Source organism: Chiroxiphia lanceolata, chromosome 7, assembly GCF_009829145.1.
Source record: "Chiroxiphia lanceolata isolate bChiLan1 chromosome 7, bChiLan1.pri, whole genome shotgun sequence".
Classification (NCBI taxonomy): domain Eukaryota; kingdom Metazoa; phylum Chordata; class Aves; order Passeriformes; family Pipridae; genus Chiroxiphia; species Chiroxiphia lanceolata.
This window is the reverse complement of record NC_045643.1, coordinates 38,704,527-38,730,910: the sequence shown is the minus strand read 5'-3', so window position 1 is coordinate 38,730,910 and position 26,384 is coordinate 38,704,527. Positions and strand designations below refer to the sequence as shown.

Sequence of the window (26,384 nt, the reverse complement as noted above, 5' to 3'; positions counted from 1 at the left end):
GAGGGGGGACCCACCGCCACCTCCCGCTCCGGTGAATGGAAGCAGAAACGCGAGGCTGAGCGGCAACCCCCCCCCTCTTTCCGTCGCCGGTGGTGCCGCCCGCCTCCCCGCGCGCCGCCCCCCGGCCCCACGTGAGCGGTTTCCCGGCGTGCCCCGCGCTCGGCCGCCGCAGCCGCCGCTTCGCTGCGCGCCCCGCGGGCCCGGCAGAGCGGCCTCAGGGCAACCCCGCGCGGCCGCGCCGCCCGCCCGCCCGCCCGCCCGCTCGCCCGCCGCTGCCGCAGCCATGTCCGGCGGGGACTCCACGGCGGCCGCCGCCGCCGCGTCCCCGCAGGCGCTGCCGTTCTCGCTGCCCAAGCCGCCGCCCCTCATGCAGCTGACGCCGGGCGACGCCGTGCGGCCCGTGGGCTCGGGCGCCGACCAATCGCCGAAGAGCGCGCGGCTGGGCGCGCGCCCCGATTGGCCGGCGGGGAAGCCCGTCAGCCTCCTGGCGCCGCTGCTCCCGCCCCGCGGGGACCCCGAGCCGCTGCTGCCCTTCGGCCCCGCCGCCTCCCGCGCCCCCATCCGCGGCAGGATCCTCGGCCGCTGCGGGGGATCCCTGCTCAGCCCCGCCATGCGGCCCGGAGCCGTGGACAGGGGCTCGCTCATGGTGAGGGACGGGCGCCGCTCGCGGGGAGTCGGGGAGGGGGGTCACTCACGGGGAGTGAGGGGACAGGGGGTCGCTCAGGGTGGGTGAGGGGGGGGGACAGGGTGTCACTCGTGAGGGGGGCACACACCTGGGGAGTCCCTGCTCTCTACCCGCCGGGGACACAGTCACAGGATGGGCCAGGTTGGAATCCCAGAATTCCAGGATGGATCAGTCTGGAATCACAGAATGGGTCAGGTTGAAATCCCAAGATGATCCCAGGGTAGATCAGGTTGAGATCCCAGAATCCCAGGACGATCCCCGGATCCCAGGATGGGTGATGTTGGAATCACAAAATGGGTCAGGTTGCAATCCCAGAATCCCAGGATGGGCCAGGTTGGAATTTCAAAAGGGATCAGATTAGAATCCCAGGATGGGTCAAGTTGGAATCCCAGGATGGGTCAGGTTGGAATCCCAGGATGGGTCAGGTTGGAATCCCAGGATGGGTCAGGTTGGAATCACAGAACGGGTCAGGTTGGAATCCCAGGATGGGTCAGGTTGGAATCCCAGGATGGGTCAGGTTGGAATCACAGAACGGGTCAGGCTGAAATCCCAGGATGATCTCAGAATCCCAGGATGGGTCAGGTTGGAATCTCAGGATAGGTCAGGTTGGAATCCCAGAATCCCAGGACGGGTCAGGTTGGAAGGGCCCACACTGGGTCACCCCATCTCCCCTCCCTGCTCCAGCTGGGCCATCCCAGAGTTGGATGGGATGACCATCCCATGGCACACGATTGTGTCCAGAGGGTTCTGGAACAGTGAGGACACTCCACACCCTGTCTGGGCAGCCTGTTCAGAGCTGGGTCACTGCCCAGCAAAGAAGTTCTTCCTCCTGTCCAGGTGGAGCTTCCTGGGCATCAGCTCCTGCCCGTTCCTGCTGGGCCATTGCTGGGCCCCCCCAGCAGAGCCTGGGCCCTCCTCTGCCCCCTCCCTGCAGCCCCTGACACAGCCTGGGGAGGGCCCCTCTCAGGCTCTGCTCTGGAGGCTGAACAGCCCCAGCTCCCTCAGCCTTTGCTGCTCCCAGAGCTGCTCCATCCCTTGGGCATCTCTGCAGCCTCCCCTGGACCCACTGCAGGAGCTCCACATCCCTCCTTTAGGCATCATCCTGAGGAGCCAGAGCTGGCCCCAGCCCTGCAGATGTGCCTCCCCAGGGCTGGGCAGAGGGGCAGGATCCCCTCCCTGCCCTGCTGGGAATATTCCTTCTGATCCCAGGATCCCATTGGTCTCCAGGGCTCACTGCTGGTCAGGACAGTTTGTTGTCCACCAGGACCCTCAGGGGACACGGGGACACAGACCCAGGTGTGTCCAGGGAAGGGAACGGAGCTGGGAAGGGTCTGGAGCAGCAGGAGGGGCTGAGGGAGCTGGGGGGGCTCAGCCTGGAGCAAAGGAGGCTCAGGGGGGACCTTCTGGCTCTGCAACCCCCTGACAGGAGGGGGGAGCCGGGGGGGGTTGGGCTCTGCTCCCAGGGAACACGGGACAGGAGGAGAGGGAACGGCCTCAGGCTGTGCCAGGGGAGGCTCAGGTTGGACATCAGGAGGAATTTCCTCCTGGAAAGGGTGGTGAGGCCTTGGCAGGGGCTGCCCAGGGAGGTTTGGAGTGCCCAGCCCTGGAGGTGTCCCAGGAAGGCCTGGCCGTGGCACTCAGTGCTCTGGGCTGGGGGACAAGAGGGGCATCGGGCACAGGGGGGATTCCATGGACTGGGAGGGCTTTTCCAGTCTCAGGGAATCTGAAATTCTGGGTTGCACTGCCCCTCTCTGCCCTGCCTGTGCCCTTTTTGTGGGGGAGGAGGGAGAGCTGGAAGGGCCTGTGAGGAACTTCTTTCCATGGAGGTGGCAGAGCCCTGGAACAGCTGCCCAGGGAGGACCTGGAGTCTCCTCCTCTGGAGACATTCCAAACCCACCTGGACACATTCCTGTGTCACCTGCTCTGGGTGACCCTGGTTGCACTGGATGATCTCCAGAGGTCCCTTCCAAGCCCAGCTATCCTGGGATTCTGTGAGGGCTGAGGGGAGCAGGACTCCACACCATTCCCACCCTGAGCCCCACCACAGCCACCAGCAGCGAGGGGCTGTCGGTGACAGTGGCACTGGGGTGGCAGGTCCCTCTGAAAGGACAGGAAAATGTGGAGACACTCTGGGAAGGGACAGAGGAGACTTGCAGGGAGCACTGTTGTCCCTGGAATTACCTGGGCAGCACCGGAGACTTGGGAAACAAGAGCTGTCACTGCCCCTGCTGGGATTTGAGGGTGTGACCTGAGGAGGTCAAACGTTGTGTGCAGAACATTCAGACCTTTTTAGTTGCTTCCCACTGCCAGAGGACAGGGATAGATGGGATATTGGGAAGGAATTCCTGGCTGGGAGGGTGGTGAGGCCCTGGCACAGATTGCCCAGAGAAGCTGTGGCTGCCCCTGGATCCCTGCAAGTGTCCAAGGCCAGTTTGGATGGGGCTTGGAGCAACCTGGGCTGGTGGAAGGTGTCCCTGCCCAGGGCTTAAGGATGATCTTTCATGTCCCTTCCAACCCAAACCACTCTGGGATTCCATGAGCAAAAAGAAGGGTTATTTTCTTTTGTCCTGCCCAGTCTGTTCCTCAAAGGAAGGTGCTGCCCAGGATTATCTGGAGGTGCTCTCAGAGCTGGTGCTTCTGCTGGAATAGAAAACTCTGAATGTGTTTTGGTATTTTAAAGAAAACAGGAAAGTGTGATTCTACCAGGTATTAGGACAGCACCAGGATTTGGGTTTTTAGGAAAAGAGCCTGGGATGGTTGTCAGGGTAGGTGCAATTCCTTGAACTTGGGCATCCAGAAGATCCTTCACCTGCTGGACTCCTGTGCCTCAGGGTGCCCTGTGTTAATCCTATATGGAAAACCACATGGCAACAGCTGTCTCCCTAAATTCCATGGGGTTTGCTGTGGGAAGCCATAGGTGGGAGGATGATGGGGGTGATTCCTTTTCCATTGGGATGTTTGCACTGTTCAGTTCATGCCCACGAGCTCCAGCTCTGGAGGACTGGGAGGAGTGCCCCACCTCGGGGGCTGCTTTCCAGTGCCAGTGTGAAATAATTCCTGCCATTTCTGTGTCATTCCTACTGCTTTCGTGCTGCTTTTCCTTATTTTGTCGCTCTCTTCCAGATGGGACACCCGGGGATGCCCCACTACCCCCCCATGGGGATGCACCCCATGGGGCAGAGACCCCCCAACATGCCTCCTGTGCCCCACGGGATGATGCCCCAGATGATGCCCCCCATGGGGGGCCCCCCGATGGGGCAGGTAAGGCACTGCCACCAGGCTCTTCTTCCTTCCTTCCTTCCCATCCTGATCCCAGGGGATCCCAGGAATCTCCCCCAGCAGCTGGGGAGAATGAAAAGATAATTTAATTATAAATAAATAAGAACCCATCACTTGGCTTTTATTGAAGTTGGTTTTTTTTTTTGTAGTTTTCTGCAGCTTTGGAAGAAGTAAAATTAAAATAAAATCAGTGTGTCTTACATACCAGGAACAGAAAGTTGTGGTGCTTCTCAGAGGTTTCTTTAATTCTTTAATTCTTAGATTAAAAACCAGAGCAAGGTGCAAGGGAAGAAATAATCATATATTAAATTTTGGCAAAATTCCTGATTGAATCCTAATTCTTAATATAATAAGTATTATAATGATAGTAAATGTAATATTCTGGTGATGCTCCTTGTGATGGTGGACACAGAAGTGGAATCTGTGGACATTCCTAATAGGAATATTCTTGTTTTATTTTGGAGCATGTGGACATGTTCTTCCCAGTAGGAATATTCCTGGTTTTGTTTTGGGATCTGTGGACATTCCTAATAAGAATATTCCTATTTTACTTTGAAATCTGAGGACATTCCTAACATGAATATTCCTGTTTTGTGTGGGGATCTGTGGACATTAGTAATAAGAATATTCCTGTTTTATTTTGGAGCCTGTGACATGTTCTTCCCAATATTAATATTCCTGTTTTGTGTTGGGATCTATGGACATTCCTCATATGAATATTCCTATTTTATTTTGAAATCTGAGAACATTCCTAATAAGAATATTCCTGTTTTCTTTTGGAGCCTGTGACATGTTCTTCCCAATATGAATATTCCTGTTTTGTTTTGGAATCTCTTGACATAATAATAATATCTCTTGAATAATAAGAATATTCCTGTTTTATTTTGGAGCCTGTAACAAATTATTCCCAATATTAATATTCCTGTTTTGTGTTGGGGTCTGTGGACATTCCTAATAAGAATATTCCTATTTTCTTTTGGAGCCTGTGACATGTTCTTCCCAATATTAATATTCCTGTTTTGTGTTGGGATCTGTGGACATTCCTCAAATGAATATTCCTGTTTTATTTTGGAACCTGTAACAAGTTATTCCCAATATTAATATTCCTGTTTTGTTTTGGGATTTCTTGACATAATAATAATATTTCTTGGATTAGAAGAATATTCTTATTTTATTTTGGAGCCTGGAACAAGTTATTCCCAATATTAATATTCCTGTTTTGTGTTGGAATCTGAGGACATTCCTAATAGGAATATTCCTATTTTATTTTGGAGCCTGTGACACGTTCTTCCCAATATGAATATTCCTGTTTTGTTTTGGGATCTGTGGACATTCCTAATGTGAATATTCCTGTTTTATTTTGGCTAATATTCCCATTTTGTGGGAATGCAGTGAAAGGAATCAGAATCCTCCAAACTTTTGTTGCCTAAAGGCCTTGTTTGCTTGTTTGTTTGTTTGTTTTTAATTAAAAACTAATATCCAATAATGGCTCTTAGATAAAAATAAAACTCCTTGTATTTCCTGTGGCAATATCATTAAATCTGTCCCAAATTCCTTGGATTGCAGATGCCTGGAATGATGCAGTCGGTGATGCCTGGAATGATGATGTCCCACATGTCCCAGGCTGCCATGCAGCCCACGGTTCCTGTGAGTTTGAGCTCCAATTCCCTCATTTTTTAAAGCTTTTCCAGCTTTTCCAAGGCCTTTGCTGACTCTCAGGCTTTGTTTCCTTTCCTTGGGAAATCAGACTTTCCCATTTGGAAGCTGTTGCTCCTTGCAGGGATGTTTTATTTGGACAAAATAAAATCAGATTAATTGTTAAAAATAAGATTAACCGTAAAAAACCCCAAGATTTCTGGGTGAGGTAGAGCTGGTGAGATTTATTGTCCTGGGGATTTTCATCAGTCTTTAAATTCCTCCTCCTTATTTTTTCCCTGGATTCTGCTTCCCACCCCCTCATCCCTCACCAGTTTGGAGCTGGAACTCTGCTCGGGAAGAGTTCTAATTGTCTGACCAATATATCAGAAAATAAGTTTTTATCTCTTAAATTGTTTAAAAAAAATCTATAAATTGTCTGTAAAAAAATCTCTTAATCTTTCTCTTTAAATTTATTCAGTTTAAATATTGAATAGATTTTAATCTGTTGTAAATAGATTTTTTTTTTGCAAAAAGTTTCTGAGGTTCAGCACATTGAGCAAAGTTCGCTGAAATTCCTGGAATTCAAAGGAATAAAGAAGATTTTTGGGTGGAAATGGTGAAGTCCAAGTGAAGTATCTGAAGTGAAAAATAAATTTCTTTCCTCTGAACATAATTTTAATTCAAATTAGCTGCAGGAAATCCATTTCAAACCAGTTGCAGCCACTTAAATTTAGAAAGAAACTACTTGATTTTTTTTTTCCCATGCAGATTTTCTCAGGGAGAGTTTGTTGAAAGAGAGATTTAATTAAGCTGCTGAATATTTTTGTGTGACCAGAGGTAACTGTGTCAGCCAGGGGATTTAAGGAATTAAAATCCAGAGGACTGAAAGTTAAAAGTTCACAAAGATACAAAGTTCCTGCAAAATAAATAAAGTTAGGAATGGGATGTAACATCCCCTGGATCAGCAGTAAAATCACCCTAATTTTCAATTTTAATGTGTAATTTTACATATTTTGCAAAGAAGGCAGATCATTTGAGTTTATAATACTGGACTAGGAATGAATTTTGATGGAATTAAGGCTGGATATGTGGGATTTAGGAGGAAAAGGGCATGATTTTACCACTTCCTAATTGAAATAATTTATAGATGAGTAAAAAATCCTGTAAATGACCCCTGGTGAACTTTGAGATAGTGACCTGTTATAATTTTGGTGTCAAATTTAATGTGAATTAAGTTTTAATTAATTTAATTTTGGGGGGAGGATTTTTAGGGATGTCTGGAATGTTGCATCCGAGGATGGCTGTTTTCCCTCCCTCTGGTTTGGGATGTCCTGCTTCCAGAAAGCTGATTAGAAACAGTGCAGTTCCTAAAAATGAGGATTTTTTAGGGCCAGATTAATGCTCTTCATTCCATTAGAATGGAATTTTGGGAAAGCAAAGGCCCAGGGAAAGGGAATGTTGGGAGGATTCCTTGTGGAGACACAAATTGCTCTGTGGTTCCCTGGCAGTTCCTGTGCTCAGGGACATATTTAAATATTTAAAAGCATTTAAAAGGTGTGGAGAATTCCCCAGGTTTAGCCCTGTTGGATCCAATCCAATCTAATGGATCCCAAAGGGATTTATTTTCACTTTTTAAACCAATTTTTCTTCGTTTCTTGAGGAGCACTGAAATAAAATTAAGTATGGAGTGAAAATAAACCCTGGTTAAAGCTAAATCCACCAGCTCTGCTTTAGCCCACAGGGAAAGAAATCTGGAAAACTCTTGGAATTCTGAGCATCTTTTTCCTCATTTGTAAGAATTCCAAGAGCATCTGGAAGAGCTCCAGGCTCGGGAATGCACCACTAATACACCCAAAGGCACAGAATTACCCCAAAAAGCTCCTGACCATGTCCCTAATTGCTTTCTTTAAGGAGCAGGGATAATTAAGAGGGCGAGGGGAAGGTTGGGAATCCCTATTTAAGGAATTTAAGGAGCATTTTGTGGCAGGAAACACTGGTTTGGGTGGATATATATTGTATTTCTTGGTGATTTAATTCCAGTTACACTCAGTAATGAAGTGTCTGTTGGTTGTTTCTGCAGCCAGGGGTGAACAGTATGGATGCACAAGTAGGTGAGTATCAAAAACTCCTTTTAATTTCAAATATTTGACCAAAATCAGCTGAAACATCAAAAACAATCCCGTTTTGGAAATTTAATTCAGCTTTTCAGTGACCTGGAGCTCCTCATTGCTTCCCAGGACATTCTTTTCTTTCCCACATCAATTAATACCCAGAAAAACGAAGCACCCAAACCCTTTCTAATTTCTGTGTGTTTGTTTTAATTAATACCCAGAAAAAGGAAGCACCCAAACCCTTTCTGATTTCTGTGTGTTTATTTTGCAGGTGTGACCCCTCCTGGGACTCAGGTATGGGAGAACCCCAATCCCAGAAGGTTGGAATGGTTTAGAGGTTTCAAAGGACACTTTGGCTCCTATTTTTCCTCTCAGACAGAGCTTTTTTTTTTTTTTTTGCTTGTTTGCCTGTCAGTCCAATTAATGCAAATGGTTCAATTAGGGGGTTTCTGTTATATCCTTAATTTCTGAGCACTGAAGTGTGTTTGATTTAGTTCTGGAAACAAACCCTTTTCCCTTCCCTTTTCCCTTCCCTCTCTTTTCCCCCTCCTCTCTTCCTCCCAAGTTTTTCACTGTTGCCTGAAATCTGGGGCCCCTTTTCCCAGCTTAATTATTAAATATAGAGGATAATCAATATTCTTTCCAGGAGATTTGCAGTTGGACTGTAAGGAATTCCAGTTCCCCATGGCCACATCCCATCAGGGATCCGGAGGGGATGGGAAGAGCCGTCTTCTCCCGCTCCTGATTTCAGGGAATTCATACAAAAACTCTCCATGGGAAGCAGCAGGAAGCTCTTGAGGAGTTCAATGGGAATTCAGGAAGCCAGAATCTTCTGGAAGCAAATTTTCCTTTAAGTTTTGGGAGCAGGTTTTGCTCCTGGAACTTTGACTTGGGAGTTCAAGTTGAAGTTTGACCACTTCACTTTGGCTTTCTGGTGGCAATTAGTGGCTTTGGAATGAGGAATGGGAAGCTCCAGTCCCCCAAAAAAAAGCACTTTGCTGCAAACAACACAGCCTTAGAGTGTGATTTGGGCTGCTGAACTCTGGGTAAATTCAGTGTATTTAACACAACAGTTCTCCAGGATTTTCAGAGCTCTTTTGTTTCATTCCCAGACAACCCATCCCGTGGTCTCCACGGTCCAGCAAACGGCCACCACCACCAGCTCCGCCACTGAGGATCACTCCAAGCAGGTTTGGCTGCTTTCTCCTTGTGTTTCCCCCTTTCTCCTGCCTTTTGACACCACCCTGGTCACCAATCCTTGTTCATATTATTCATGGGATCTCCTGATTTCCCTAGAAATCCACGTGGACAGAGCACAAATCTCCCGATGGAAGAACTTATTACTACAACACCGAGACGAAGCAGTCGACGTGGGAGAAGCCAGATGATCTCAAAACACCTGCTGAGGTGACCTAAAATCAGATTATCAGATTAAAATGACTGTCCTGGGGGGTGGGGGGGGAACACAAGGATTCCTGAGCATCACTCAGGCAGGAGAATGGCTCTGCCAAGGGATTTACTTCCCAACGGGAGCAAACTCTTCAGAGAAGAGTCGTTGCCAAAATGTTTGTGTCCTGCTCCTTATGCTGATGCTACAAAGTAGAAAAAAACTCTTCAGTTCTCCTCGTTTTTAGATAATTTTTTTTAATTAAAAATATGTCATTCCTAATTATTTAGATAAGTAATGGAGAATCCCGGGATGGTTTGGGTTGGAAGGGTTTTTAAGGATCATCCAGTGCCACCCCCTGCCATGGGCAGGGACACCTCCCACTATTCCAGGGTGCTCCAACCTGACCCTTGGACACTTCCAGGGATCCAGGGGCAGCCACAGCTTCTCTGGACAACCTGTGCCAGGGCCTCCCCACCCTCCCAGCCAGGAATTCCTTCCCAATATCCCACCTATCCCTGCCTTCTTGTGGTTTAAACCATCACCCCTTGTCCTGTCCCTCTGCTCATATAAAAAAATCCCTCTCCCTCCTTTTTTATAAACTTTATTTGATTTATTTTGATTTATGCATTTTACTTTCTCTCCATTAGCAACTGTTGTCCAAGTGTCCCTGGAAAGAGTATAAATCAGATTCTGGGAAGCCTTATTATTACAATTCCCAAACCAAGGAATCCCGCTGGGCCAAACCCAAAGAGCTGGAGGATCTTGAAGGTAAAGTTACCCCCAAAAAAAAAGGTGTCCAAGCACAGCAGTCAGACCTCAGTTAGTGACTTAATTACTGAAATAAACTCTTTGGAGTAGAGTTAATGCACCTGAGATGTCTGTGGAGCAAATATATATATATATATATTTATATGTATTTATATGTATTTACATGTATATTTATATATTTACATATATTTTTATATTTATATATAAAATATTATTTATATATTATATATATATATATATATAATATATATAATATATATATACCTGAACAAAACCTTGCTTTTATATATATAAATATATATATTTTTATATATAAAAGCAAGGCTTTGTCCAGGTATCATATTGGCTTTCATTTTTGGCAAAAATTATTTTGAGAAATTCAAGTGGCAAAAATATTGGGAGGTTTTCATATATATGTAATATCTATATTAATATATATCTATATTAATATATAGATATATAAATATATAAATAATATATTACCTTTCTGTGTATAAATAAATAAATATATAAATAAAGGCAGTGACTCCTTTTATACAAATGTCATCTGATGCTCCCATTTTTCACTTTTACCATGGTTTTATTTGGGATTGTGAGGGGATAAAATAGCTACAAAATCAGCTGGGAAAGAAATAAGTGTTTAAAAAAGAATAAACAGCAGTGATTTAGATAGTTCCTCTTGGGTTTTTTATTCTGTTTGATAATCCTGATTTTCTGTTCTTTGAACTCCTCTTTTAAGTTGAAGTAGTGATTTTTAAACCATTTTTTTAAACCTCATTTTTCTTGAATGGGTTTGGTTGAGTCTGAATTGATTTCACTGTCTAAAGGGCACAAATAATCAAATTATTGATAGTAACAAAAATATTTAAAGCTGTGCTTTATTAAATCAGTATTTGTCTTACTGGACCTTTTCACTATGTGCATATAAATTATTTCCAAGCTATATTTTAATTGCTTTTCCCCTTTCTCTTCCAGCAATGATTAAAGCTGAAGAAAACAGGTATGTTTTTAATATTATCCTAATTTTTGGCCTATTGCTTAAAGATGGACTCTGGCCTTGAAATCTTCAAACATTCTCCTTGCAGCTTTTCATTCCAATATATATAAATAATATATAAATTTTATACATAAATAATACATATTAAACTTCAAATAATGTATTCTGGGTGGCTATAACTGAGATAATGGACCTCCACAGATCCAGAGTTTGAGTAAGGCTTTTACTTGGAGCTGATTTTGTGCTTTTCTGAGGACCTTGAACCCTTTTCTGAGAGTCTTTAACTCTTTTCTGAGAACTTTTAAAACCCTTTTCTGAGGGCCTTTAAAACCCTTTTCTGAGGGCCTTTAAAACCCTTTTCTGAGGGCCCTTAAAACCCTTTTCTGAGAGCCTTTAAACCCCTTTTCTGAGAGTCTTTAGGACCCTTTTCTGAGGGCATTTAAAACCCTTTTCTGAGGGCCTTTAACCATTTTCTGAAGGCCCTGAACCCTTTTTTGAGACTCTTTAGGACCCTTTTCTGAGGGCTTCTACCCCTTTTCTGAGGGCCCTTAAAACCCTTTCCTGAGGGCCTTTAAACTCCTTTTTTAAAAGCCTTTAAAACCCTTTTCTGAGGGCCTTGAACTCTTTTCTGAGAGCTTTTAAAACCTTTTTCTGAGAGCCTTTAAACCCCTTTTTTAAAAACCTTTAAAATGCTTTTCTAAGGGCCCTTAAAACCCTTTTCTGAGGGCCCTTAAAACATTTTTCTGAGAGCCTTTAACCCTTTTCTGGGGGCCCTTAAAACCCTTTCCTGAGAACCTTTAAAACTGTTTTTGAGAGCCTTGAAAACCCTTTTCTGGGGACCTTGAAAACCCTTTTCTGAGGGTCTTTAAAACGGTTTTCTGAGGGCCTTTAACCCTTTTCTGAGGGCACTTAAAACCCTTATCTGAGAGCTTTTAAAACCCTTTTTTGAGAGCCTTTAAAACCCTTTTCTGAGAGTCTTTAGGACCCTTTTCTGAGAGCATTTAAAACCCTTTTCTGAGAGTCTTTAGGACCCTTTTCTGAGAGCATTTAAAACCCTTTTTCTGAGGGCCTTGAACCCTTTCCTGATGGCCTTGAACCCTTTCCTGATGGCCTTGAACCCTTTCCTGATGACCTTGAACCCTTTCCTAATGGCCTTGAACCCTTTTCTGAGGGCCTTGAACCCTTTTCTGAGGGCCTTGAACCCTTTCCTGAGGGCCTTGAACCCTTTTTTGAGAGTTTAACCCTTTTCTGAAGGCCTTTAAAACCTTTTTCTGACGGCCCTGAACCCTTCTTTGAGAACCTTTAACCCTTTTTTGAGTCTTCCACCCTTTTCTGAGGGCCCTGAACCCTTTTTGAGAGTCTTTAACCCTTTTCCGAAGGCCTTTAACCCTTCTCCGAGTCTTCATCTAAGCCTAAACCTCTTATTTCATACTTCATTAACTTCCTTAACTTAATTAACCTCTGTGTTTCCCCTGACTGCCAAAGCTGTGGGTGACAGTGGGTGTTTTTGGTTCCCCCAGCACAAAGCCCGAGGATTCCGGTGCTTCCACAGCAGCTCCGGCCGCCTCCACGGACGCTCCGAGCGGAGCCGGCGCGACGCCCGCGGCCGAAACCGCCCCGGCAGCCACGGCTGCTCCTGCTGGAGCCGCTCCAGAGGGGGAAGCTGCTCCAGCTGCTGCCGGGGGGGAAGCTGAGGGTACTGGGACAGCCCAGGCCGAGGAGCAGGGCCAAGGAAGCGCCGCCCCCGGAGCGCAGGAGGGGACGGGGGACGCGGCCGCCGGCACCGAGGACACGGCCAAGCAGGAGGCAGCGGGAGAGTGAGTGGGGTTGTGGCACAGGGGGGACTGGGGGAAGCTCCAGGGAAGGAGGTTTAGGTTGGATATTAGGGAGAAATCCTTCCCTGGGAGGGTGGGGAGGCCCTGGCACAGGTTGCCCCATCCCTGGGAGTGTCCAAGGCCAGGTTGGACGGGGCTTGGAGCAACCTGGGCTGGTGGAAGGTGTCAAGGTTGGAACTGAAGGAGCTTTAAGGTCCCTTCCAACCCAAACCATTCCGTGACTCTCTGATCCCAAACACCAAGGTCTCATCCCAAACCTGTGGCACACCTTAAAGCAGGTTCTTGGAGGAATTGGAGGATAAGGGGGAGTGGATTTAAGATGAAGGAGGGCAGGTGGAGATTAAGGATTAGGAAGAAATCCTTGGCTGGGAGGGTTGGGAGACCCTGGCCCAGGTTGCCCAGAGAAACTGTGGCTGCCCCTGGATCCCTGGAAGTGTCCAAGGCCAGGTTGGATAGGGCTTGGAACAACCTGGGCTGGTGGAAGGTGTTGGAACAAGATGACCTTTAAGTTCTCTCCCAACCCAAATAATTCCATGATAAATTAGGAATCCATGTGGCTTTGCTGCATTTTTATTTCTTCTGGGATCTGGTTTATCTTCAGTTGAGGGTCACCAGGCTCCTTAACATGAACGTGAGTCAATGGCACCACAGAATAATAATGAGTAAGAAAGAGAGGAAGAATTATTTATTAAATCTATTTTTAGAAAATTAACTCCCCTTGCCAACCCTCTCCCAAAGCTCTTAAACCCTACAGAGCATCAATGACATGAAAATTCCATAAATTTTTCAGTAGCTGTAAGAATTTCCCATTAAACACTTACCCTTTATGATCCTTTTCCATAGATCTGTGCACTTGGTTATCAATGGAAGAAAATGAAAGACTAAATAGATCTTTATCTGTTCCAGCAGAAGTGAGACCCTTTCTTAATTAATAATGAAGAATTGATTATGTGGGGAATGACTGTGATTTTTATCATTCAAATAAAAAAATGCTGAGGGGGATTGCAGACAGCAGGAGGTCATCAAGGGCAAGAGGCACATTTTTAGGCATATATAATATAGGAATATTCCTGCTGCATTCCAGCATTATATTTTTAGGAGTGATTTCTAGATAACTTGAGCAGGCAGTTGCATCAGGGAAATATTGATCTGAAATAATTTGCTTTTTTGGATGAGCTGTGTGTGGTGCCTGTGAAGAAAAGCCTTGTCCAAACTGGATTTATCACTGTTTGACTTTCAGCTGCTGTTTAAAAAATTCCTTCTATCTATCTAGTTATAGTTATTTAGGACTCTTCAGTGGCTCTACCTTAGAAAAAAAGACTTAAATAATAAATTACTTTTTGTTTCTTAGTGCTGCTTCAAAGAAGGAGGAGGAGGATGCCCAACCAGTTAAAAAAACCTACACCTGGAACACGAAGGAAGAAGCAAAACAAGCATTTAAAGAGCTGTTAAAAGAAAAGGTATTTTGGCCAATTCTTAATGTTTTCTTGAGCTACAAAACCTGCATTCACCAGGTTTTATTTTTATTTATTTTTTTTTAACCTAAGGGCTGTTTTTTAAGGAATTTCCCAGTGGAGTGTTGATTCCAAAGCTAATTATTCCATGATTTCTTGTCTTCCCAGCGAGTCCCATCCAATGCTTCTTGGGAGCAGGCCATGAAGATGATCATCAACGATCCCAGATACAGGTACTGTTGAATTATTCCCTCCTCAAATCCTCCCCAGGCACCAGTGCAGGGAGCTGCACAATCCAAAATTAGGAATATTTTGATGTGCCTTTGTCAGGGAACTTTGGTCCTTCCCTGCATAAAGAAGTGCAAGTCCTGGGCTGAATTTTTCCTTTGGAGAAGATGTGGTAGTTGGTATTTTCTGCTGTTTCCATCAATTTTTTTGGAATAAAAGTAGACATTTGTAATGATGGAACTGAAGACTCTCTGGGTTACTTTGGGAATGAGTGGCTGCTACAAACACTGGCAGAAAAGTGGTTGATAGCTATGATTAAAATATTATTTTAATGTGAAATGTGTAAATGCAGCACAATAGTAACTTGGGTTTTATTGTTAATTGCTTTTATTAGAAAGTGCTACTTTTTTGAATGATCTTCCACTAGTCCTGAGGGAGTGATGGTGGTCACTGGACATTTATATTATATTATATTACATTATATAATATTATATTATATTACATTATATAATATCATATTATATTACATTATATCATATTATATTACATTATATTATATTATATTATATTACATTATATTATTATGTATAATATATATTATTATATTTCTATTATGCTACATTACATTATATTATATTATAATGTATTATATATAATATATATTATTATATTTCTATTATTACAGTACATTATATTATTATAATGTATATAATGTATATTATTATATTTCTATTATTGTATTATATTACAGTATATTATATTATTATAATATATGTAATATATTTCTATTATTATATTACATTATATTATATTATTATAATATATAATATGTAATATATATAATTATATTTCTATTCTATTATATTATTATATTATATTGTATATAATATGTATTATATTTCTATTATATTACATTATATTATATTATTATAATGTATTATATATTATATATATTATTGTATTTCTATTATTGTATTAAATTATAATATATTGTATATAATATATATTCTTATATTTCTATTATTATAATACATTGCATTATATTATAATATATTGTATATAATATATATTCTTATATTTCTATTATTATATTACATTACATTATACTATGTTATTGTATTATGTATATTATATTTCTATTATTATATTGTATATTATATTATTATGTTATTATATTATATATATTATATATTTAATTTTGTCTCAAAATCTGGATTATTCAGATCTGCTGCCTTTCAGTTCTTTGGGTTTGTTTCTCTTATTTAACCCCTTTGTATAAATGACAGAATTATTCTCTTTTTTTCCCTGCTCTGAAGTGCTCTGGCAAAACTGAGTGAGAAAAAGCAAGCTTTTAATGCTTATAAAGTTCAGACAGAAAAGGAGGAGAAAGAAGAGGCGAGATCCAAGTACAAAGAAGCCAAAGAATCCTTCCAGCGTTTCCTGGAGAACCACGAGAAGATGACATCCACCACCAGATACAAGTAAGGGATGCTGGGGCAGGAGAAAAATTCGGGATAAATGTCCCGCTGGGGTGAGAGGATGGGCAGTGACATCAGCTTTCATTTGAAACTCTTCCCTTCCTTTACAAAAGATAAAAAAAGGTGTCACAGAAAATAAAATCCCAAGGGGGAAAATCAGGGAGACGTCCTCCAAAAGTGTTCCCGCTCCTAACAGAGTTCATTGGTGTTGTGGGATGGTGGGATAATTTAATAATAATGTTAATAATTAATTAATGGGGTGCTTTGCCTCGGCCCAGGAAAGCTGAGCAGATGTTTGGGGAGATGGAGGTGTGGAATGCCATATCCGAGCGGGATCGCCTGGAAATCTATGAGGATGTCTTGTTTTTCCTGTCCAAGAAGGAGAAGGTAACTTCCCTCCGAATTTATCTTGTTACCCCTAAATTAATTTCAACCTCTGGTGGACCAGATGAACCCCTGCTTTGAGGGTTATGGCAGATAAAGAGCAGTTTCTTTGGAAGGTCTTTGTTTTTATGCACATCACTTCCTGCTGAATTTACCACATGTTTAATTTTTAATATGATTTGAATAAATTAAAAATTATTTTTATTTCTAAGCTGCTCTGAATCACTGAAACAATAATAATACATAAAAATTGTGCAGGTCCACGTTGTGGTGTGTCCAAGGCCAGCTGGGATGATTCCAGTGGGAGGTATCCCAGTGGGACTGGATGGGATTTAAGGTCCTTTCCAACCCCAACCACTCTGGGATTCTCTGTGAATGAAAGGCTAATATTGAGTTTTCTTGGAGCAAAGTTGATGTCATGTCTTTCTGCCCACACAGCCTCAGATTTCCAACCCAAATCCATGTGTTTTCTCCTCAGGAACAAGCCAAGCAGTTACGGAAGAGGAACTGGGAAGCCCTGAAGAACATCCTGGATAACATGGCCAACGTCACCTATTGCACCACGTGGTCGGAGGCCCAGCAGTACCTGATGGACAACCCCACGTTTGCAGAGGATGAGGAGCTCCAGAGTGAGTCCACAGGATCTTTGGGATCCCTCTGGGAGAGGGAATGGGAAGAAATAACCTGATTTTTACCCCTTATCATTCCGTTATCTCGCCAGACATGGATAAGGAGGACGCCCTGATCTGTTTTGAGGAACATATCCGGGCCTTGGAAAAAGAGGAGGAAGAGGAAAAGCAGAAAAGTTTGCTGAGAGAAAGGAGGAGGCAGAGGAAAAACAGGGAATCCTTCCAGGTTGGTGGGATTGGCTTTTCTGTCCTAAATCTGTCGTTATGTGGGATTTTTTTATTTCTAAGGGTGTTTTTGTGCCTCAGGTGGGAGGTTTTGTAGTGTTTTCTCCACTCTGGAATGCACCTGGTTGCCAGGAAGTTGGGGAAAGTAGGAAGAAATAGATCATAGAATCATAGAATCAGCTGAGTTGGAAGGGACCTCTGAGATCATCAAGTCCAACCCTTGATCCAACCCCGCTGTGGTTCCCAGCCCATGGCACTGATGCCACATCCAGTCTCTTCTTAAAAACCTCCAGGGATGGAGAATCCACCCCTTCCCTGGGCAGCCCATTCCAATGGCTGAGCACCCTCTCTGCAAAGAAATTCTTTCTAATCTCCAACCTAACCCTCCCCTGGCACAGCTGAAGACTGAACCCTCTTGTCTTGCTGATGGTTGTCTGGGAAAAGAGACCAACCCCCCCCGGCTCCCCCCTCCTGTCAGGGAGTTGCAGAGAGTGAGGAGGTCTCCCCTGAGCCTCCTCTTCTCCAGGCTGAACAGCCCCAGCTCCCTCAGCCTCTCCTCACAGCACTTGTGCTCCAGTCCCTTCCCCAGCCTCGTTGCCCTTCTCTGGACCTGCTCCAGCCCCTCAATGTCCTTCCTGAGCTGAGGGCCCAGAACTGGACACAGCACTCCAGGGGTGGCCTCACCAGTGTACAGGGGCAGAATCACTTCCCTGGCCCTGTTGGCCACCCTGTTCCTGATCCAGGCCAGGATCCATTGGCCCTTTTGTCCCCCTGGGCACACTCTGGCTCCTGTTCAGCTCCCTGTCCATCCCCACTCCCAGCTCCCTTCCTGCCTGGCTGCTCTCCAGCCCCTCTGGCCCAGCCTGGAGCTGCCGGGGGTTGTTGTGGCCAAAGTGCAGGACCCGGCCCTTGGCCTGGTTGAACCTCATCCCATTGGAATCAGCCCAACTCTCCAGCCTGTCCAGGTCCCTCTGCAGAGCCCTCCTGCCTTCCAGCAGATGCACACTCCCCGCCAGCTCAGTGTCATCTGCAAATTTGCTGATGATGGACTCAATCCCCTCATCTAAATCAATAAAGATATTAAACAGAACTGGAGACACCACTGGTGATGGATCCCAGCTGGATGCAGCTCCATCCCCACCACTCTGGGCCCAGCCCTCCAGCCAGTTCCTGACCCAGCACAGGGTGTCCCTGTCCAAGCTGTGGCTGCAGCTTTTCCAGGAATGTGCCATGGGAGACGGTGTCCAAGGCTTTGCTGAAGTCCAGGTAGACACATCCACAGCCTTCCCCTCACCCACCAGGTGGGTCACCTGATCATGAAAGGAGATCAGGTTGGTGAGAAGGAGATCAGGGTGGTGAGAAGGAGATCAGGTTGGTGAGAAGGAGATCAGGTTGGTGAGAAGGAGATCAGGGTGGTGAGAAGGAGATCAGGGTGGTGAGAAGGAGATCAGGGTGGTGAGAAGGAGATCAGGGTGGTGAGAAGGAGATCAGGGTGGTGAGAAGGAGATCAGGGTGGTGAGAAGGAGATCAGGGTGGTGAGAAGGAGATGAGATTGGGCAGGAGGAGATGAGATTGGGCAGGAGGAGATGAGATTGGGCAGGAGGAGATGAGATTGGGCAGGAGGAGATGAGATTGGGCAGGAGGAGATGAGATTGGGCAGGAGGAGATCAGGGTGGGCAGGAGGAGATCAGGGTGGGCAGATGTGGATGGAGAGGGAAGCGCAACTGGGACGTCGTAAAATGGTGGAGAAAGGCAGAAAAAACCAATAAAAACCGGGATTTTTCAGTCATATTCGAGCAAAACTGGAATTCCAGTCATCAGGATGAGCCATAACCATGGGAATGTGTGAGGAGTGCTGGGAAATGCCTGTTTTTGGTTGTGTTTGGCAGCTGTTCCTGGACGAGCTGCACGAGCACGGGCAGTTACATTCCATGTCCTCCTGGATGGAGCTGTACCCGGCCATCAGCTCCGACATCAGGTTCACCAGCATGTTGGGCCAGCCTGGTAAGGGGGGGGATTGGGGATTTTTGGAATAGCTAAAAAAATTGCTTAAACATTTGGGAAAAAAAATCTTCAAATCTGGGGGAGGAAAAAAAAAAAAGGAAAAAAAAATAGGGAAAAAAAGATAAAAACGCACCTAAAAATGTCTTAAATTGAAAGGAAAATGAAAAAAAAAAGACCTAGATATCTTAATGTATTTAAAACATTCTGGAAGATCTAAAAAAAAATAAAATTTGGAAGCTAAAAGAGCTTAAAAGGTCTTTAAAAGAGCCTAGTAATGTGTAAGAAATAAAGACGTAAATAGCTAAAAAATCTAAATAAGAATCGAAGAAATTGGAAAAATCTAAAAAAAAATAAAATCTGAAAGCTAAAAAAACTTAAAGGACCTTTAAAAGAGCCTAGAAATGTGTAAAAAATAAATATGGAAATAGCTAAAAAATCTGAGTATCTAGGAAATTGAAAAGATCTAAAAAAAATAAAATCTGAAAGCTGAAAAGGCTTAAAAGATCTTTTTAAAAGAGCCTAGAAATATGTAAAAAATAAATACAGAAATAGCTAAAAAATCTAAGTAAATATCTAAGAAATTGAAAAATCTAAAAAAAAAAAATTAAGAAAATGTGAAAGCTAAAAAAGATTAAAAGATCTTAGAAATACGTAAGAAAATAAATATATGAATAGCTAAAAAATTAAAGAAATATCTAAAGAATTGGAAAAATCTAAAAAAAAATAAAATATGAAAGCTAAAAATGCTTAAAAGATCTCTTTAAAAGATCCTGGAAATATGTAATAAATAAATGCGTAAATAGCAAAAAAAGCTAAATAAATATGTAATAAATTGAAAAAATCTAAAAAAAATATAAAATTTGGAAGCTAAAAAAGCTTAAAAGATCTTTTTAAAAGATCCCAGAGATATGTAAAATAGAAATACGTAAACAGCTAAAAAAGCTAAATAAGTATGTAAGAAATTGAAAAAAATCTAAAAAAAAAAAAAATCTAAGAAAATCTAAAAATATCTTTAGAAATCTAATATCTAAAAAAAAATATAAAGAATCCAAAAATAGGTCAAAAACATCTAAAATTCTGCAACCCCTCCCCTCAGGATCCACAGCCCTGGACCTGTTCAAGTTCTACGTGGAGGACCTGAAGGCTCGTTACCACGACGAGAAGAAGATCATCAAAGACATCCTGAAGGTGAGCAAATCCCATGGAATTCCTTTTAATGCCAGATCCCTCCTCCGAGGGAACCCTTTGGTGCTGGGGAATTCCTGACTCCCTGATGCCAAAGGAATTCCTTTTCCTTCCAGGACAAAGGCTTCGTGGTGGAGGTGAACACTTCCTTCGAGGATTTCGTCACCGTCATCAGCTCCACCAAAAGAGCCACAACTTTGGATGCAGGAAATATCAAACTGGCTTTCAACAGTGTAAGTGTGCAGAGAGACCAGAATTATAATGTAGATTGACATGTATCAATAATTATACTGGATATTTTAATATGTGTAATTAAGAAATGTCAAAAACGTTTATTAGGGTAATTAATTAGGGGATGAAATCTCTTGCCTGAACAAGAATTAACATTTATTTTAGGGGATGAAATCTCTTGTCCAGACGAGAATTAACATTTATTTTCACTGTATTGCTCTGCCTACTTCCATAATAATTTGGGGAGATGCTTATGCTGATATCAGTTGCCAGAATTATGGCAGAGGTTGATCTTAATTCCAACCGTCACCATTCCAGCTTAGGGAATTTTGGGGTGGGAATTGAGTCAGGTTCTCTCATTTACACCCAGCTGATCTCATGAGCTGTGTGTGTTTCTGGAGTTAATTAATTAACTCTGGTTTAGATTCTCGGGAACAGCCATTCTGTGCTTTGAAATTAAACCATTGATTAATTATTATTATTATTATTATTATAATCATTCACACTGACAGACCACTCCGAAGGTGAACTGGCTTTCCAAAAATCCCATTAAACTGGATTATCCCCCTTCCACTTGGATGTCTTTGAAATACCCTGTGCCTTTTCCTTATACCCTGTGCCTTTTCCTTATACCCTGTGCCTTTTCCTTATATCCTGTGCCTTTTCCCTGCTGCAGCTGCTGGAGAAGGCCGAGGCCCGGGAGCGGGAGCGGGAGAAGGAGGAGGCTCGGAAGATGAAGCGCAAGGAGTCGGCCTTCAAGAGCATGTTGAAACAGGCCACCCCCCCCATCGAGCTGGATGCTGTCTGGGAGGATGTGAGTGTGGCCTTTCCTTAGGAAACAATTCCCAAAGGGATTCAACAGCCAGCTAACCTCTAGCCCCAATGCTAACCCCTAATCCTAACCCTACTCCCCCCATCGAGCTGGACGCTGTCTGGGAGGATGTGAGCGTGGCCCTTCCTTAGGAAACAATTCCCAAAGGGATTCAACACCCTGATCCTAACCCTAACTACACCCCACATAAAGCTGGATGTGGTCTGGGAGGATGTGAGCGTGGCCTTTCCTTAAGAAACAATTCCCAAAGGAATTCAGCAGCCTCCTAATCCTAACCCTACTCCCCCCCATCGAGCTGGATGCCATGTGGGAGGATGGGAGTGTGGCCTTTCGTTGGGAAAGAATTCCTAAGGGATTCAACAGCCTGCTGCCTCCTAATCCTAACCTTACTCCCCCTGTCGAGCTGGACGCTGTCTGGGAGGGGGTGTGTGTGATTCCTTCCTCAGGAAAGAATTCCCAAATGGATTCAGCAGCTTGCTGCCTGCTAATGCTAACCCCTAACTCTAATCCTAACCCTAATGGTCCTTTCCTCAGGAAAGAATTCCCAAAGGGATTCAACCACCTGCTGCCTGCTAATGCTAACCCCTAATCCTGATCCCAACCCTAACCCTACAATCCCACATCAAGATGGACACTGTCTAGGAGGATGGGAGTGTGGCCTTTCCTCAGGGAAGAATTCCCAAAGGGATTCAACAGCCTGCTGCCTCCTAACCCTAACCTTAACCACTAGCCCTGGCCCAAACCTAAACCCTGACCCTCATGGTCCCTTCCTTAGGAAGGAATTCCCAAATGGGTTCACCAGCCTGCTGCCTGCTAATGCTGACCCCTAAACCATGAACCCTAAACCCTTTATTCTTGTTACTATTTTTGGTTCCAAATGCTCTATTGGCTGTTAGAATCCCATTGCTGTTTTTTCTGGCAGATCAGAGACAGGTTTGTGAAGGAACCAGCATTTGAAGACATCACCCTGGAGTCTGAAAGGAAAAGGATATTTAAAGACTTCTTACATGTACTAGAGGTAATTCCTAATTTTTTTTTTTTCCTCATCGGAGAAAATACCAAAAAAAAAATTCCTGTTCCTCCTAAATTGGGTGGGAAGGGGAAGGATTCAACAGGACTTTGCCGATTTCTGTTACATTGGGAGTCACCTAAAAGTGATGGATATAAAACCTCATCTTCCAAGTGAACAACTGGAGAAACATCTTACACTTAAATTTGAGAAATAATTGGTCTTTGAATCTGCTCCTGCAAGAATTTTTGGAGTTGACACGAGAATTTCCTGCTTTGTTTTAGGAAATTTATTGCTGGGATTTTCATAGGAAACAAGATGAAATTGGAACTAAACTTGTCCAGGACTTTATTCCCTATGAATCAGGGACTCCCAGAACACACAGAATCATGATTATTTTTTTACTGTGGTCGATTTTCTTGCTGATGGGCAAAACAAATGCTGCAGTTTAGTTCCATCCCTAATTTTAGTTGAGCTGCAGAACTTCTGACAGGGTTCAATAAAGTGCCAGTGTGAGATTTATTTCATTGTGCAGCACATGCTCTTCGGGAGTTTTATCTCATTTGTGAGAATTTGGGCTTAAAATGACTTAATTTGACAATTTGAAATTTGGCAAAGCAAGGTGTGGGTTTTAGGCCAGCTTTAAACTGGAGCCAGGTGCCAAACCTTGTGTTTCCTTGCTCCTGGGGGCTTTTATTGTGGCAACAGTGCCCATTTTTGGGGGAGTTTTGACAGAAAATGTGTGATTGGGGGTTTTTAACCTGTCCCAGGTTTGTGGAGGGTGAGGAACGTGGTCCCAGGTTTTTGGGGTGTCCTGAGGGAGCTGATGAGGGGCTGCCTCATTCCTGGGGGGCTGTTCTCCAGGGACTGCAGTGACAGGACACAGGGAATGGCTTCCAACTGAAAGAGGGGAACTTAAGGTTGGATCTTGGGAAGGAATTGCTGGCTGGGAGGGTGAGGAGGCCCTGGCCCAGGTTGGGCAGAGAAGCTGTGGCTGCCCCTGGATCCCTGCAAGTGTCCAAGGCCAGGTTGGACCAACCTGGGCTAGTGGAAGGTGTCGGGGTTGGAACTGGATGACCTTTAAGGTCCTTTGCAGCCCAACCCCTCTGGAATTGTGTGCTGACCCCTCTCCTGTCCCACAGCACGAGTGCCAACACCACCACTCGAAGACCAAGAAACATTCGAAGAAGTCCAAAAAGCATCACCGGAAACGCTCCCGATCCCGCTCCGTAAGTGTCCCGGGGGCCCCAAAACCCACCTCTGCCACGGCTCCCGAGGGCTCCTGTCCTTGGGATCCATTGTAATCATTCCCTGGCTTTGCATCCAAAGGGCTCCGAGTCCGAGGACGACGACAGCCACTCCAAGAAGAAGCGGCAGCGCTCGGAGTCCCGCTCGGTGTCCGAGCGCTCGTCCAGTGCGGAATCCGGTACGGGATGGGCTTGGATGGGGTTGGAATCCTCCTTCCCAGTTGGATTACTGGGTCTTCATCACTCCACTGATGTGTTTTTGTTCCCTGTGCCTGCAGAGAGGAGTTACAAGAAGTCCAAAAAGCACAAGAAGAAGAGCAAGAAGAGGAGACACAAGTCTGTAAGTGCAGTTCAGCTCTGGGGTGCCTCGTGGCCAACCCGGCACCGCTCTCACTCATCCAGAGGGGATTTTCCAGGGAAAAAAACCTGCTTGGAGTGGGATCAGGCTGGAGGAGGCTACCAACATAATACCTCTGTTATATATCTTCATATTGAACCACTGCTAAATTTGGGGGGTTTAAGTGCAGCCATGTGAGATGTGAAGGACTGCGCTAAGAACCTAGGATTTGCTGTTTATCCTGGCAAATCCTGGTGCTCACTGTTACCTTGGGAAGAATTCCAGCCATTCCCTGTGCCTGCCTGTCAGGGATGTGTCAGAAGCTCTGAGTCAGGAGCTTTTACCCTGTATCACCTGAGGCCAAAGAGTGGGGTTTGTAACAGTAAAAGCCAGAAAAACATTTTCCAGAGCTCACCACTTCCCAAGATCTCATGGAATGACTGCCAGCTGTGCACAGGGATGGGCTGGGGGACATCCAGCATGTCCCACCTTTGCACTGGGAATGGTGGGAGTTCTGCCTTGAACAAAACTTCGTCTTCCTCTCTTCAAGTCCCTCCAGTGATGTTTTGGGTTATTTATTTCTGTGCCTTATTAGGAACTACTTGGAGCAGTTTCCAGGGGCTGGATTGAGACAGAGCCGGTGAAGAGGGGAAATTTAGCTTGGATGTTGGGAAGGAATTCCTGGCTGGGAGGGTGGGGAGGCCCTGGCACAGGTTACCAGAGGAACTGTGGCTGCCCTGGATCCCTGGAAGTGTCCAAGGCCAGGTTGGAGCAACCTGGGGTAGTGGGAGGTGTCCCTGCCCATGGCAGGGGTGGAGGGAGATGATCCTTAATTTCCCTTCCATTCTGGGATTCCATAAAATCAAGTCAGACTTTTCTGCCTGTGGTTATTCTATAAATCAATATTGAACAACTTCCACACTGATACTCAACATTTCCCCCTCAACTTGCCCAGGATTCCCCAGAGTCGGATCTGGAGCGGGAGAAGGACAAGAAGGAGAGGGAGCGGGACAGTGAGAAGGAGCGGGGCCGGCAGAGATCCGAGTCCAAACACAAATCTCCCACCAAGAAACGGCCCGGAAAGGATTCCGTAAGCTCTGCTCCCACCTGCCTGGGGCTGTGGGATGGGATGGGATGGGATGGGATGGGACAGGGGGCAGCTCCAGGGGGGTGTTCCAAGGTCGCAGTTGGACTCTTGGTCAAAGGTGGGACTCCGTGATCTTGGAGGTCTTTCCCATTCCCAAATAACTGGGTTTTTGTGGATCCTGAGTGTGACACAGAGCAGCCACCTGTACCACGTGCTGCCCAGCTCTGTCTGTGTCCTCTCTGAGGGTCCCAGTGGGCACAGGTGGCACCTGCAGAGGGTCCAACCCCCTGGAAAGCCCCGTGCTGACCCCGATCCCGGTTTTCTCCGCAGGGGAACTGGGACACGTCGGGCAGCGAGCTGAGCGAGGGGGAGCTGGAGAAGCAGAGGAGGACTCTGTTGGAACAACTGGATGAAGATCAATGACAAATTATTTATACCAAAAATGTTTACATGCCATCCCACCCCAGCAGAGCCTGGAGGGGCCTCGGCCCCCCTCCCACAGCTGGAATTACAGCGGCTTTTAGTTTGTCCCACGTCACCCCACTCAGTCCCTATTGGCAGCAAATGGAGCAAACCAATGGAATTCCCAGGGAAAAGCTGGGAAAAAGCCTGGAGCTCTGGGCTGGGCTGGGCTGGGCTGGGCTGGGGGTGCCCTTCCTGGGCAGGGAATGACACTGAGCTGCTGGGCAGAGCCATTCCAGCTTTGGAAAAGGGGCTTTAATTTAGTTTCTTCTGGTTTAATTCCCTGGATGGATCTGGGATATTGGGGGCTTTCTTCTGGGAAGGCAACGGGAGCGACGCATCCACGTCCTGCTCCCTCCTGCAAACCCCCAGATTCTGGGATTGTTCTCAGTCACAGAGTGGAGTTTGTCCGAGACTTCACTGACTCTGAGCACTCACCCCAAGCGAGTTTTCCCAATAAATAACCCAGGGAACGGGAATGGGAATGTGGCTGCAGCGCCAGCAGAGGGGGTGTGTGTGACACAACCGCCTCATTCCCGAATCCCGCCCCGGCCCAGCCGCGGGTGTTCCCTCAGCGCTTATCTCCACCTCCAGCTCCACCTCCAGCTCCACCCGTTCCTTCCCCTCTGGAAAATGTAGGAATAAAACTCAAATTTGCCCCCGGTTTCCATGTGTTGCCTTAAGAACCTGTTGCAGAATGTCCCTGCCCAGCCCAGAGCAGGGAGGAGGAGGAGGAGGAGGAGGAGGAGGCAATTCCAGCCCTGTTTTCCAGCCCCTGCGTGTCCAGGAAGGTGCCCCCGCCCTGCTGGGGGAGAAAAATTGGGAATCCGCTCTCCTTGGAATATTTTTGTACATTTTTATTGATGATTAAACCTTGTCTTGTACCCTG

General features: G+C 45.3%; 1 protein-coding gene across 2 annotated transcripts; it reads left to right on the top strand.

The window, feature by feature from the left end:
* Positions 1-262: 262 nt before the first annotated feature.
* PRPF40A (pre-mRNA processing factor 40 homolog A) lies at positions 263-26,384 on the top strand. Of its 2 annotated transcripts, XM_032693517.1 has the most exons (27): positions 263-646; positions 3,809-3,946; positions 5,531-5,611; positions 7,683-7,713; positions 7,985-8,007; positions 8,826-8,903; positions 9,010-9,120; positions 9,751-9,871; positions 10,847-10,871; positions 12,389-12,685; positions 14,055-14,163; positions 14,326-14,390; positions 15,702-15,866; positions 16,142-16,250; positions 16,726-16,876; positions 16,969-17,102; positions 18,991-19,105; positions 20,202-20,293; positions 20,407-20,523; positions 21,198-21,335; positions 22,276-22,371; positions 23,505-23,591; positions 23,692-23,788; positions 23,888-23,949; positions 24,902-25,036; positions 25,364-25,503; positions 25,534-26,384. In XM_032693517.1, exons 1-26 carry the CDS (start codon positions 284-286, stop codon positions 25,454-25,456), a joined length of 3,033 nt encoding a protein of 1,010 aa, XP_032549408.1. In that variant the 5' UTR covers positions 263-283; the 3' UTR covers positions 25,457-25,503; positions 25,534-26,384. The 2 variants fall into 2 exon arrangements, with proteins under 2 accessions (XP_032549408.1, XP_032549407.1); XM_032693516.1 differs by having other exon boundaries at positions 25,364-26,384.

Coding starts and splice junctions, on each gene's coding strand:
- PRPF40A (XM_032693517.1), top strand. CDS start 284: ATGTCCGGCGGGGACTCCACGGCGGCCGCCGCCGCCGCGTCCCCGCAG. Junction 7,714..7,984: donor CAGTATGGATGCACAAGTAG/GTGAGTATCAAA, acceptor TTTATTTTGCAG/GTGTGACCCCTCCTGGGACT. Junction 16,877..16,968: donor AGAGGATGAGGAGCTCCAGA/GTGAGTCCACAG, acceptor TTATCTCGCCAG/ACATGGATAAGGAGGACGCC.